The 13,955-nt window shown below is 55.9% G+C and overlaps 1 protein-coding gene across 3 annotated transcripts in view; it reads left to right on the top strand.

Annotated features, from left to right (window-relative positions):
* LOC102454183 (uncharacterized) overlaps positions 1–13,955 on the top strand; it is a 76,194-nt gene that overhangs the window by 33,433 nt on the left and 28,806 nt on the right. For 2 of the 3 annotated variants that reach the window (XM_089773507.1, XM_089773508.1), the window contains exon 5: positions 1,969–2,075. In XM_089773507.1, coding sequence (XP_089629633.1) covers positions 1,969–2,075 — 107 coding nt within the window. Of the gene's footprint in view, positions 1–1,968; positions 2,076–10,578; positions 11,788–13,955 lie in introns of those variants that run through there. The other variant, XM_006111966.5, reaches the window with a different exon arrangement.

The raw sequence follows: 13,955 nt of genomic DNA, 5'->3' as shown, positions 1-13,955 counted from the left end.
CCGGTTCCTGCAGGCTGGCCCCTGACCCCCACTGAGTCCGGTGGAGCTCTGCCGGTTCCTGCAGGCTGGGCGCCTGACCCCCACTGAGTCCGGGGGAGCTCTGCTGGTTCCTGTAGGCTGGGCGCCTGACCCCCACTGAGTCCGGGAGAGCTCTGCCGGTTCCTGCAGGCTGGGCGCCTGACCCCCACTGAGTCCGGGAGAGCTCTGCCGGTTCCTGCAGGCTGGGCGCCTGACCCCCACTGAGTCCGGGAGAGCTCTGCCGGTTCCTGCAGGCTGGGCACCTGACCCCCACTGAGTCCGGGAGAGCTCTGCTGGTTCCTGCAGGCTGGGCGCCTGACCCCCACTGAGTCCGGGAGAGCTCTGCCGGTTCCTGCAGGCTGGGCGCCTGACCCCCACTAAGTCCGGTGGAGCTCTGCCGGTTCCTGCAGGCTGGGCACCTGACCCCCACTGATTGGTGGATCTCTGCCGGTTTACTCCAGGCATGTGGCCAGGGATGATGCTATTTCCCTTCCCCTGAAGTGGGTTCCTCTGAGAATCTGTGGCCCCTCCCAGAACTGTAGGGTGGGGGCAGCTGAGCGGATGCCTGGTGTTCAGTTGTCTGCTTGGACCTGGGAGGGTGGGGAGAACAGAGATGGAGAATCCATCTCAGGGAACAGGTTAGGGGATGTGCTGAGAGGAGGAGTGCTTGGTAGGGTTGCCAGGTGTTCGGTTTTCACCCAGACAGTTCGGTATTTGGGTCCCCGATCCAGTAAAAAAAAAAAACAGAAAATACCAGCCATGAGAAATGTCCGGTATTTCCTGTTTCCCTCAGACAGAAGCCTGGCAGGGACAATTTCCCCCTGCCTTGTCTGGTGGGGCTGGGGGAGGGACAGGGGGAGTGAGGAGTGCAGGGCCCTTTAAAGGCGCAGTGCCCCCTTTTTTCTTTTTTTGTTTGTTTTGTTTTTGCTTAACAAATTTGCCCCCCCCCCTTTATTTTTTCTCGACAGAATTTTTTCCAAGTGGCTTTTTTGGGGGATGGGGATGTTCAGTATTTTTGTTAAATCATCTAGCAATCCTAGCGCTTGGTGACCCTGGTAGTGCAGCCCATTGGGGGGCTGAGGGAAAGGGAAGCTCAGAACGTAGTGAGATGGGCTTAGCACCCTCTCTTGCTGCAGGACCTAGTGGGACTAGTGAGCCAGGAGCTCCCTGCTTCCAATCCTGCCTTCCTCCCGCTGTGCCTCCGTCTCCCCCAACTCACGTGGACCACACGGACCTAAACAGGCTGCAAGGCTACGTCGATGGCTAGTCTACCTGGCCACAAAACCTCCTGGTTAGGTGTACTGAGGGGAGCTCATAGGGGCTCTTCCCATGCTCCTACTCTGTGGCTAGGCACAGTTGGCAAGGGTGCCAGCCTTGCATTGCTCAAAGCACTCTCGTCCCTTACTCTGTCTCTGTTCAGAGGGGAAGGAGAGCGCAGTGGTTAAGGACCTAGACTGGGACTGAGGGGATCTGGGTTGAATTCCTAGCTCTGCCACTGACTTCCTGTGTCATCGTGGGGCAAGTCAAATCTCTCTGAACCTCAGTAGCCCATCTGTAAAATGGGGATAATGAGCCACCTTTTGTCTGGTCTAGCTGCAAACTCTGTGAGGGCGGGACTGTCTCGCAATGTGTCTGTGCAGCATCTAGCACAGGGAGGGGGGGTCCCTGATCTCGGTGCTACCGTGATAGTTGGAACTCCTACAGGCTACTGATACTGCATTACGGTTTGTTTGAATAGGGGAGCAGAAAGCAGCCAGTGAAACTCAGCAGTCAGCACTGAGCCAAATGAATCCAACTGTCTGTGCCAGCAGGGGTGAGGTTGGCCCTTAGGTTCAGTGTGAACGCTTTTTTTGGGGGGGCGTAGGTGCCTCTCTTCGGCATGCTGGGTGTGCCTGGGCGTGTGGCACCTGCTGCCCCTTAACCCGCTGTGTGTGCCTGGCTGTCTCTCAGGCATGCGGCAAGAGGAGAACGTCGGCACCCAGTATCGCTCAGTCATCCACACGTTCGGAGCCCAGCAGAGGGAGGCTGCCCTGAGGTCGAAGGCAACGTACCAACAGGCAGGTTTGGAGCAGAGGTTATTCCTCTGGGGTAGGGTGGGGCAAAGCAAGTAGCTTAGTGTCTCTTCCGTGTTGTCTCATCCTTCAGCTGCTCTCTGCATTCCACTCCTCTGTGGGTGTAAATGAGGTGGGATGCTCTTCTCACAGACCTTCTGTCCCCAAAGATCTGTAGCAGAGGCCAGTGTGGCAAATCAGTCTTTTCCCATCCACACTGATCTTGGTCCCACACTCTGCTCAGCATCCCAAGGTATCCAGTTGTTGCCACTAAAATGGGAAAGGAGATAGTTAACCTCGTTGCCATATGCGTCTGTCATCAGTAGGTTTCAGAGTGAACACTCATGTCTAGGGAGTTGCTTCAGGCTGGTTAAAGCAATGGGAGCCAGCCCCCATTCCGCAGAACCCCACTCAGGGTATGTCTACACTACCCCGCTAGTTCGAACTAGCGGGTAGTGTAGACATACCCTCAGTGTCTGGAGCACGGTTGCTGTAGTGTGCAGACTCTGTTGGCCGCCTGCCCCGGCACCTGAACTGAGTCTGGGGCCATTGCTGAAGTGCTGAAGGAGGCTTCTCATGTTGGAGCTGCCTTGCATCTCGGTCTGTGGGTGCAACAAATGCTGGGAACCGAAGAGGGTGGAGCTCTGTTCCCCTCATGGTGTCAGCGCATCCCCAGCTGCTGCCCCTGTGTGCTGTGGCTAGGCTCTGCCCTCTGAGCAGCCTGCGGGGGGGACAAAAGGGAGGCAAAGCCTGGCTAGTTAATTACCCCAGTATGGTCCCCGTGCCTCTCTGATGATGGGGGGGGGCGGTTTCCTTGGCAACCTGCCACCACGGCAACTGACAGCTCGGGGCGAGGGTGGGGGGTGGTGTGAAGGTCATTGACTGAGACAGGTGCAGCATCCCCTGTAAATGATTCCCTGCTTAAGCAGTTTGTCCCCAGCCGCCATGGCTGGGACAATTAAAGGCGACCTGTTTAAATCCGGCACGTGGCAGGCAGACTGTGTGTGTGTGTGTGTGTGTGTGTGTGTGTGTGTGTGTGTGTGTGTGTGTGTGTGTGTGTGTGTCGGGGCAGAGTGAGGGGAGTCACGGGCAAAGCTGGCGGAGCAAGTCTCTAATGGGCTGCGCAGTTTTGGGCTGTTCAATTGCAAGCTCAAGGGGCAACCGCTGATCTCTCGGCTCAGTGCTGGGCCACAGACTCTTGGGAGTGAGCAGATCTTGCCATAAAATCACCTGCCCTCAATAGATCCAGGTAGGAGCCAGTTCTGAGGGGGGCTGAGCCCCAGGAGCGCAGGGTGGGTGCTCAGCATAGCGTCGGCACTCGCCCAGCCCAGCCTAGCCCAGCCCTACAAGGCCTTCCTCAAATTCTGCCCCGTTTCCACGGTGACGGTGGGCTGGCTCTGAGCTGGCGCGGATCCAGCCGCTCCGTCTCCAGGGGCTGACTCTGGATTTCCAGAAGCGTGACGGAGATCAGAATCCAGCCACGTCTCGGGGATCCCCGGTGACATGTAATGAGGCTCTGTGCCAACAGCTCCGCTTCCCGCAGCCTATTAACCATGCAAAGCTATTCCCTGGCAAGGGGAAAAAGCTTCCGTCCCCAAGTCCCAAGGGAGGGGCCAGTACGCTGCCCCCAGGAACAATCTCTTATTTATACATTCCCTGTCTCTAGGGAGCCGCGCATACCGGGCGCTCGGCTGGGCCTGTGCTCAGTGACAGCAGCAACTTTGCATTTATTAATGGGGCTGAAGGAACTGAGCAGCGTGGTTGGCAGATGCCTCCTGGGACTCAGTGTCTCCACAACTTCTCCACTCCTCATCCAGGCTCCACCTCCTCTGTGAGGAGAGAGGCTGTCAGTGCTGCACCAGGTGTCTTGCTTGGGCCAGCCGTGTGGCATCTTCCTCTGCTGCCATGGTGAGGAGGGCGCAGCCGCTGGCCTTCCCCTGGCCTGGATTCTGTTCCTGGCTGTGAGATCTGGGGCAAATCAGCCCCACTCCGTGCCTCAGTTTCCCCACCTGTGAAATGGGGGTAATGCCTCTGATCTCTCTCTCTCTCTGCCATTCTTCTTTCAGGTATGTGGATGAAAAGTGCTAATAAGAGCCTAGGATTTGTGTTTCATAGAATCATAGAATAATAGGACTGGAAGGGACCTCAAGAGGTCATCGAGTCCAGCCCCCCGCCCTCAAGGCAGGACCAAGCTCCAGCTGCACCATCCATGACAGATGTCTATCTAACCTGACCCCTTAGCCACCCACTGAACTCAGCCCTCCTCCCAGCCCTGCATTGCCTCTGCAGGAATCGCCGAGGCCCCTCTCCTAGACAGTGAGGTGCTGGTCTCTGCCCATGGGTAAGAGGAGAGTTAACCAAGCAGGGAGGAGCTGAGGCCTGACACGGGTTGAGGAAGTGCTCATGTCGTGATCTGGGCACAATGGGATCGACAGACTTGCCGAGCCCCTGGGCAAAGTGGGAGGGGCGGCTCCTGGAAGGGGCAGGGCCTCAGCCAGAAGGGGCGGGGTTGGGGCAGCCAGCCCTTAGCATTGCCTGGAGCGTGCTGCACTGTGCTCCAGCGGCGATTTAAAGGGCCAGGGGCTCCGGTGAGCTCTGGGCCCTTTTGAATCACCAGGCCCCAGGGCAGTTGCCCTCTTTGCCCGTCCCCACTCCTCTCCCCATTGGCAGGCCAGTCTGGGCCCAAAATAGACACTGCTTGTATGGCCATGGGCTGCTCTAGAAGGCAGGGCTGAGGCATGGGGGTGGGGGAGCCTGCCCTTGCTTCAGGGCTAGAGGCTGTTGCTCTCCAACCCCTGCCCCCCCCCACCTCTCCCATCTCTGCAGCAGCAGGGGGTTGAATCCCTTCCCTTACCCTGGTTTGCTACCACAGCTCCTCCCCCAACTTCAGGCCCCACTGGGTTCCAGTTAATTAACTGGGCCTCCTTATCAGCTCCCACAGCAGCATCCCTGCTGCATGTGAATTAATTCTGCCCAAGATAAGCTGCATTGTTCTGGGCCCCGAAGAAACGAGTCTCCCTCCCTCTTTGCCCCCCCATTCCCCTTCCCCCCCTGCACATCTGCTGGAGAGTCTCCAGAGCCACTGACTCCTTTGATGTGGGGCGCATCGTTAATTGCATTAAAGAGCTGGCTGACAGGCGAGCGCTGATGGGAGCCGCAAGGGGCTTTACCCAACTGGAGACGAACCCCACTCGCCTCTTAGGCAGCCCCTCCCCTTCCTCTGGATCCTCATCTTAGCAGATACCCCTGCCCTGACACAACACCCCGTTTTCAGCACCTCCACTCACCTTGGCTTGGCTCAGTGGGTGGTCACCAGCGGCTCTGACAGGAGGTGCTTCTCCTTTTCTGGGAGCAGCCCATGCAGACTTTCTGAGGGAGCTCTGTCCAGGGGCCAGGACACAAGGTTGAGCAGCTAGAGCTCTGGGTTCTGTCTCTGCCATAAATTGATCTCTGCCTCAGTTTCCCCTCATCTGTCAAATGGGGATTGGGGTACTGAGCAGCCTTCACAAGTGGCCAATAGGCTTGGGTGTCCTGTTGTACCAGGCACTGCATAGCCATGGCTGGATACCGACCCTGCTCTGGAGGACTTGCAGTCTGAGAATGTGTCTGCATGTGCAGTGAGGCCGGATTGTGAACTAGGGATGTAAAATCCCATTTAATTGGTTAAATCGGTTAAACGTGATGTTTAACAAGGGGCAGGCAAGGGGCCTGTTCCAGCCTGGCCATGGCAGGCAGGGGCTAGTACGGCCCCTTTACTACAGGCTAGAAGCTGCTCCAGTCCCCATACCAGTAAGCATCACTTGTTAAGGGTTAACCAGGTAACCTTTCATATCCTGGAGCATGGCAGAAAGGGATCTAGGGGTCATAGTGGACCACAAGTTTAATATGAGTCAACAGTGTGATGCTGTTGCAAAAAAAGCAAATATGATTCTAGGTTGTATCAACAGGTGTGTTGTAAGCAAAACTCGTGAAGTCATTCTGCCGCTCTACTCTGCACTAGTTAGGCCTCAGCTGGAGTACTGTGTCCAGTTCTAGGCGCCACATTTCAAGAAAGATGTGGAGAAATTGGAAAGGGTACAGAGAAGAGCGACAAGAATGATTAAAGGTTTAGAGAACATGACCTATGAAGCCAGGCTTCATGAACTGGGCTTATTTAGTTTGGAAAAAAGACGATTAAGGGGGGACATGATAGCAGTTTTCAAATATCTAAAAGGGTGTCACAAGGAGGAAGGAGAAAATTTGTTCCTCTTGGTTTCTGAGGACAGGACAAGGAGTAATGGGCTTAAAGTGCAGCAGGGGAGGTTTAGATTGGACATTAGGAAAAAATTCCTAACTGTCAGGGTGGTCAAATATTGGAATAAATTGCCAAGGGAGGTGGTGGAATCTCCCTCTCTGGAGATATTTAAGAACAGGTTAGATAGACATCTGTCAGGGATGGTGTAAGTGGAGCTTGGTCCTGCCTTGAGGGCGGGGGGCTGGACTCGATGACCTCTTGAGGTCCCTTCCAGTCCTATGATTCTATGATTCTATGATCCCTAGAGTGAACTCGGCATTTCCAAGCCCATGCTGAAGTATCCGCACTGCATTGGAAACCTGGGTTCACAATTGCTGACACTGGCGCTCTTGCTAGTGCTAACACATCTATGCCGTGCTGTGAGACCTTGTGACTCGGCTCTGCGGCTTCACCTGCATTCTCACTGCAGAATGGCAGGGTGCAGAGCAGACCTGAGCCAGAGAGGGGTTTGGGCGCTGATGAAAATAGACCTGTGTCCTGAGTAAGGATGTTAAGAAGTGGGTAATTGACTAATTGTGGAGTTGATACAATTTGTGTGAACTACGTGGCTGGTGAGTCTTGCCCACATGCTCAGGGTTTAGCTGATCGCCATGTTTGGGGTCGGGAAGGAATTTTCCTCCAGGGTAGATTGGCAGAGGCCCTGGAGGTTTTTCGCCTTCCTCTGTAGCATGGGGTACCGATCACAGCTGGTGGATTCTCTGCATCTTGGGACCTTCAAAGTATTTGAAGGCTTCAATATCTGAGATATAGGTGAGAGGATTATTCTAGGAGGGGTGGGTGAGATTCTGTGGCCTGCACTGTGCAGGAGGTCAGACTAGATGATCATAATGGTCCCTTCTGATCTTAAAGTCTATGAGTCTTGTCTATAAGGGGCCCCGCTGCGGCTCTGCAGTTTAAATGTAGTAGGAGCCAGGCATGCAGGCAGCCCAGCTTCTACTACATTTAAACTGCAAAGCAGCAGCAGGGAGAGGTCCCAGACCCGGGCATCTCTTACTACATTTAAAATGCAGAGGCGCAGAGGTCCAGGACATGGCGCGAGTCGGGACTGAGCAGTCCCAGCTCGCTGCACCTCTGCCTCCCCTGTCCCCACCCCCAACACCACAGAGACGGTGCTGGGTGGAACCAGCTTTTAAGCCAACTCCCCCCAGCACCAGCGCCTGCTTCCCCACTCTTGCTGTCTCTGATACAAAGGCAGCAAGTGGCGGGTGGGGAGCAAGTAATTGAGTCGTGACTCAACTACCCAATAAGTCTAGGCTGGTTGACTACTCACTTACATCCCTAGTCCTGAGTGCTTGCTGACCCAAGTCAGCCTAATGGGGGGGGAGGGTGGAAGTGGGGCTTGGGCTCAGGCTGGCTCAGACCCCAAGCTTCATCGGCAGGACAGATACAGCCTATGGAGATGAGCAATGTAGGAAAGTTCAGGGAGAGCCCCTAGTGGTTAGTGCAGCAGACTGTAGCTGAGCCCTACTGAGGGGGTATGCTCAGGTGCTGAGAACGGGGACTCCTGGGAGCTATTGCTGACCAATGTTCTCTAGAAGGTGCGCGCCTCTGCGGCCGCGCACAAAAATTCTGCACCCGCCCGCCTCCTTTGCAGAGTCATGCAGCAGCACTCCTGAACCTGGATGGTGAGTGGCGTGGCTGCTCCCGTGGCCGGGGCCACGTGGTGGGTGGGGATGGGGACAGGACTGTGGTGGGAGGCAGCTGCTCTGGCTGCTGCCAGGGCGGAAGCCATGTTGGGAGGTGGCTGCCGCCAGGGCCGAGGCCACGTGGCGGGTGGCTGCAGCTGCTGGGAGTTGGGGCTGTGGGCCTGTCAGGAGGAGCAGTGGGGGGTGAAAGAGGAGCCAGTGGGGCTAGTTGTGTAACAGGGCAGAAGGTGGGGCAGGAGCTAATGCCTCTGCACAGTAAGTGGGGCTTTCTTCCATAACAATTTAAAATAGAGATATGTATTAGGAACGATGAATGCCATGGTGTCACATGTCCAAACAAGCGCATGTGACCTCAATACTGGTGCACAGGACAAAACTCACTCCGCTCATGGATGGAAAATTTTCCAGGGAACGGTGTTGCTGACCTGGGGCAAGTGGGTTTCCCTCTCTGTAAAGTGGCACTAACAATCCTTCGCTCCCACCCGGGGCGGCTCAGATGCTGCATGACACGGGTGAGAGGCAAAGGATGCTCGGAGACACATTTTAGTCAAGGCCTTTGAAGTCCTTGGCTGACAGGTGCTATTGCAGAGCACGTTGCTCCGGATGGAGAGCGGCACAGCCTGGACTGGTGGCCCTTGAGAGATTGCTGGGTCTCGTGGAAGCCAGCTGGGATGCTGGGATCTAGGAGGAAACACTCCCCTGTGGATGTAGGAGATGTTTCCCCTAAAGGGAAGTAGTGTGCTGAGCCTCCTCTCCTTTTCCTTGCCCCAGAGAAGCTTTTGTCAGAGAACTTGAGCCCTTAGGCCCTCAGAACAGGGCTCAAGCCGTAGACCTGGATCTAAAAGCTTGAGTTATACCTGCCTCTGCTAGGGGCTGAGCCCATCGTGTGAGAAGAGCAGCTGCAGTACAGGTTGTAGCTCTGAAAACGGGCACTCTCTGGTCTGGAAGGACCACGGGTGCTCCTGGATCAGAGAGCCCAGGAGCCTAAGGGCAGGAGGGCCAGCCAGGACTGGGACAAGACCGGATTCCCCCAGCAGCCCGTGGCAGCTGAGGGCTGGAGCCCAATGGCAGCTCCCAGGAATGTGGGGCTGGGGTCCCTTGGCATTCCCTGGGAGCGATAGGTTTGGGGGCCGCTGGCAGGTGACCTCCCCTGGTCCGGCAAATTCTCTCTCTGGGCTGGTCAGGTCCCCATGGAGCCGGACCAGGGAGGTCCAGTCTCTAGTAGATTCAGAAACTGCTTCTGTGGTCCAGCCACTAGGGGGAGACAGAGCAGCATGGCGTGGGGAGGATTGCTACAGGCTGATGGTGTTGCCTGTAAGCTGTGAAATACCCAGTCGCAGAAAGGGGTGGGGCAGAAATCGCTAAGCACGGCTCGGCAGCGTCCAGTCACACCCTTGGGAGCAGGCTGCCCGCCTCCTACTGCCTTTTAAAGTGCAGTGGGGTTTGGTCACGAGCCGGGACTGAGCCGGAGGCCTTACCCTATTGACTAATCGAGTAGCCAATAAAAATTCTATCGACTTATCGATTAGTAAAATAACCTCATTTTAGCATCCCTAGTACCCACCAGGCTTAGAACCAGTTAGGAAAATGGGTGTCTCGTGGCCCCCTTGTGGTCTATTTAGTGAACTGCAACGTTTGCACAGTTCCCGTTAGCTCAGAGATAGAACAGTGTCTGTCTAAGGAAATGGGAGGGGGAGAGGGGTGCAGTGCTAGGAGGGGTCCCAGGCAGTGTGTGCAGCCCTAGTCCTAAATGTCTTTTATGGCCAGCTGGATAGTGCTCATCAGGTCCGGATGCTTTACTTTGACCCATGTTCATGGTGCGCCCATCGCTGAGGTGTCTGGGCTGGGCGTGTGGCAGCTCTAGAGCAGGGTTTGTGCTGGTGGAAGAGGCAGTTTGATGCTAACACCCAGGGTCTCCCAATGAGAGTGGCTGTTGTGGGCAGGTCTCTATCTAGCCAGCTCTGCAAATTCCTGCTCCCGTTCTTAAGTCCTTTCAGGGGACTTGCATCGCAGTCAGCACAGGGGACTCTGGATTCTATTTCCAGTTCTCCAGCTGACCTGTCCAGGGCTGTCGACCAATGTGCAACAGGGCTCATGCCTACTGCTTGCCCCGTCTCCCCTCCCCCGGCGTGCCGCTTTCTGTGTGTTGCTCGGTTCTTGGGACTTGCTGGCCAAGAGCGTCACTGAATGGAAGTGAATAGAAAATGCTCCCTCCACCGCCGGTGAGGGTCCCTGCTCACTGCTGCATCGGCCCAGGGCCAGTCCCTGTGTCCCACTCCCCTGCCTGGAAGTGGACATGTGCCTGGTGTCAGGAGAAGCAGTAGCTGTTTTGACTTCGCTGCCTCTGGATTTTGCTGGTGGTGTCCCTGCTGTTTCCTTTCCCCAGATCTTGTCATGGCCTCTGCCCTGAGCTCCTGAACCGGGCCAGGATCGAGGGTCATTGTCAGACGTGTCGGCTTCCCACACAAATCCTGTCACCCTGGTTGCCTGGCTCCAGCTGGAGAAGTTGCTTGCTCCCTTTCCAGGAGCACTGCCCTTGACATCCTTTCTTCCTGTCTCCTCTTGCCAGGAACTGGCCAAGCAGCAGCTGGGGCCCATCACCACTGAAATCCAGGAGGCCGGGGAGTTCTATTACGCAGAGGATTACCACCAGCAGTATCTGCACAAGACCCCCAGGGGTTACTGTGGCCAGAAGGGGACCGGTGTGGCCTGTCCCATCAGCCCAATAGCCGAAAAGGAGCCCTGAAGGGAGTGCATCTAGGAGCCAGGGCCTTCCAACCCACCAGCAGTTGCCATGGGAACATAGATTCATAGACTTTAAGGTCAGAAGGGACCATTATGATCATCTAGTCTGACCCCCTGCACAGTGCAGGCCACAGAATCTCACCTACCCCTCTTAGAATAATCCTCTCACCTATATCTCAGATATTGAAGCCTTCAAATACTTTGAAGGTCCCAAGATGCAGAGAGTCCTCCAGCTGTGATCTGTACCCCATGCTACAGAGGAAGGCGAAAAACCTCCAGGGTCTCTGCCAATCTACCCTGGAGGAAAATTCCTTCCCGACCCCAAATATGGCATTCAGCTAAACCCTGAGCATGTGAGCAAGACTCACCAGCCAGACACCCAGAAATTCTCTATAGTAACGCCTATCATCCCTCCATTGACATATTTCCCACTGAAAATGAATGGTCAATTAGCTACCAAGATCATATTCTCTCATCAACCCATCCCCGAATCATAGAACTGGAAGAGATCTCAGAAGGTCATCAAGTCCAGCCCCCTGCTCTAGGCAGGACCAATCCCATCTAAATCAACCCGGCCAGGGCTTTGTCAAGCCGAGACTTAAACACCTCTAGGGATGGAGACTCCACTACTTCCCTAGGTAACCCATTCCAGTGCTTCACCACCCTCCTAGGGAAATAGTTTTTCCTAATATCCAACCTGGACCTCTTCCACCACAACTTGAGACCATTGCTCCTTGTTCTGCCATCTGTCACTACTGAGAACAACCTCTCTCCATCCTCTTTGGAACCTCCCTTCAGGAAGGTGAAGGCTGCTATCAAATCCCCCCTCACTCTTCGCTTCTGCAGACTAAACAGACCCAACTCCCTCAGCCTCTCCTCATAAGTCATAAGCTCCAGACCCCTAATCATTTTGGTTGCCCTCCGCTGGACCCTCTCCAATGCATCCGCATCTTTTTTGTAGTGGGGGGCCCAGAACTGGACACAATACTCCAGATGTGGCCTTACCAATGCCGAATAAAGGGGAATAATGACATCTCTGGATCTGCTGGCAATGCTCCTTTTAATGCAACCTAATATGCCATTAGCCTTCTTGGCTACAAGGGCACACTGTTGACTCATATCCAGCTTCTCATCCACTGTAACCCCCAGGTCCTTTTCTGAAGAACTACTACTTAACTGGTTGGTCCCCAGCTTGTAACTATGCTTGGGATTCTTCCGTCCCAAGTGCAGGACTCTACATTTGTCCTTATTGAACCTCATTAGATTTCTTGCAGCCCAATCCTCCAATTTGTCTAAGTCACTCTGGACCCTATCTCTGCCCTCCAGCGTATCTACCTCTCCCCCTAGCTTAGTGTCATCTGCAAATTTGCTGAGGGTGCAATCCATCCCCTCATCCAGGTCATTAATAAAGATATTGAACAAAACCGGTCCTAGAACCGAACCTTGGGGTACTCCGCTAGAAACTGATCGCCATCCTGACATCGAGCCGTTGATGCAGCCTAGCATCTCATTTTAAGTGACCATTGTGAGCCCAGGTGGCTTTTCTTTTCGGGGCACCTCAGACCCAGCAGAGCTGGTGTGGCGGGTTGAGCACGGGGCAAACTAGCGCTTGATTCCCTTCCTGCCTGCGTTTCAGGAGAGCTGGACTGTCGCACTGGAGATGTCCAAGGGCTGCTCTGGGTCTGAGCCCCAATGAGGCACCAGAGTTGAGAGCTTACCCCTTGGGCCTGGGTGCTTTGCTGTTGCCTCTGGGCCGGGTCTGTTCCTGCACCCGTTTGGCCCTGATTGAAGAGGGGCCCATCGGAGACAGCCGGCTGGCGATGATCCTGCATAGCCTCCAGGCTTTGTGCTGCTGGTTCCTCATGCTGATCTGTCTGCACCACCACCCCCTTCTCTCCCGCATGTCACTGGGGGTCACCTCGGCTCCTTGGGAAGCTGGAGCACAGGTGAGGAGGTAACTCGCGTGGAGAGTTTCCTTCCTCCATTGCCATAGCAGAGGCAAGAAGAGACTCTTCCCCCTCCTACCTTGCACTTGGGCCAGTGGGGCTGGCTAGAGGACAGGGCAGACCCAGTGGCCCTGGGCAACCTCTAGCGTATAGGGCCTGAGGTTTTCAGCCTCCTTTGCTGCTGGATTTGCGACGGCCTGGGATATGGGGACCTGGTGGCAGGCAGCAAACACTGTCCTCTGCCCACCTGGGTTTGCTAGACAAGGCTGGGAAGGCTGCAGCCCTCCCCTGCCTGCCAGCTACGGCCTCACCCCCTCCCCTATTTGATGATGGAGGAGCTGGGCCACTTCTGCAGGGTCCCATTGACTTGGAGCCATTAAACCACAGCCCAGGAAGCCTCCCCTCTTGGGGCTTGAGCCCGGCCTCTTTCCTCCCCTCCCATGGGAAGTCAGTGATGCCAAAGCCCCTGTTCCCCTGGATCCCTGCTGGTCCAGAGAATGAGCCTGCCCTAGAGACATGGACACAGGAACTGGCCAGGCTGCTGGAACTGGCACCCCGCAGCCCTTCCACTGCCACGGTCTCCCCCCTTGCACATGCTTCTACCTCCTGTCTGTGAGCCCACTAGGGGAGGGGAGCTGTCGCAGGCTGCTATCTGCTTGCCTGCAGAGGGCGCCCTCTCCTTTTCTCTCTGCTCTCCCGCCACTAGATGGGGGCTGGGGAGGAGGGACATGCCCCAAGCCCCAGCTAGCCCAGGGGGAGCGGTGCTAGTCCAGGGCTTTTCCAGCACTCGCTGCTGGGGCTGCCCTAGCTGATCAGGTCCTAGGAGGTGCCACCCTGCATCCAGATTCCCACCTCCCTGTCACTTATTGCATTCATTGACTGTTCCCCAGGAATCTGCAGGCCCCCCCCTGCCCTATGTGCATGTCTCTTGGCTTCTCTGGGCCTCCTGGTACCCTCTGCTGCAGCACGGGGCAGGAACAAACTCTTCCAGCTCCAGCCCAGCATTGCCCTTTAGTTGAAGGAGGGGTCGTCTACTTCTCCCTGGCCCTGCATCATCCCTGGAGCCCCTGCAGCTCTGTCTAACCTAACCAGCCTGCCCCCAGCTCCCATCATGTCTCGCCACCTGTCCCTGCACATAACTGAGCCCACCACGGGGAAGGCAGATAACTGACATACAGGTGGGGCTGAGCCCAGCCCCCCCCCTTAAAGGGCCAGTCCTCCTGTGACAGCAGCAGGCACCCCCCAGGTGGGTCAC

The sequence above is a fragment of the Pelodiscus sinensis genome, chromosome 26 (genome assembly GCF_052426305.1).
Source record: "Pelodiscus sinensis isolate ZL-2025 chromosome 26, ASM5242630v1, whole genome shotgun sequence".
Lineage (NCBI taxonomy): Eukaryota > Metazoa > Chordata > Testudines > Trionychidae > Pelodiscus > Pelodiscus sinensis.
The sequence above is the reverse complement of the archived record's forward strand: the minus strand, read 5'-3'. Positions and strand labels throughout refer to the sequence as shown.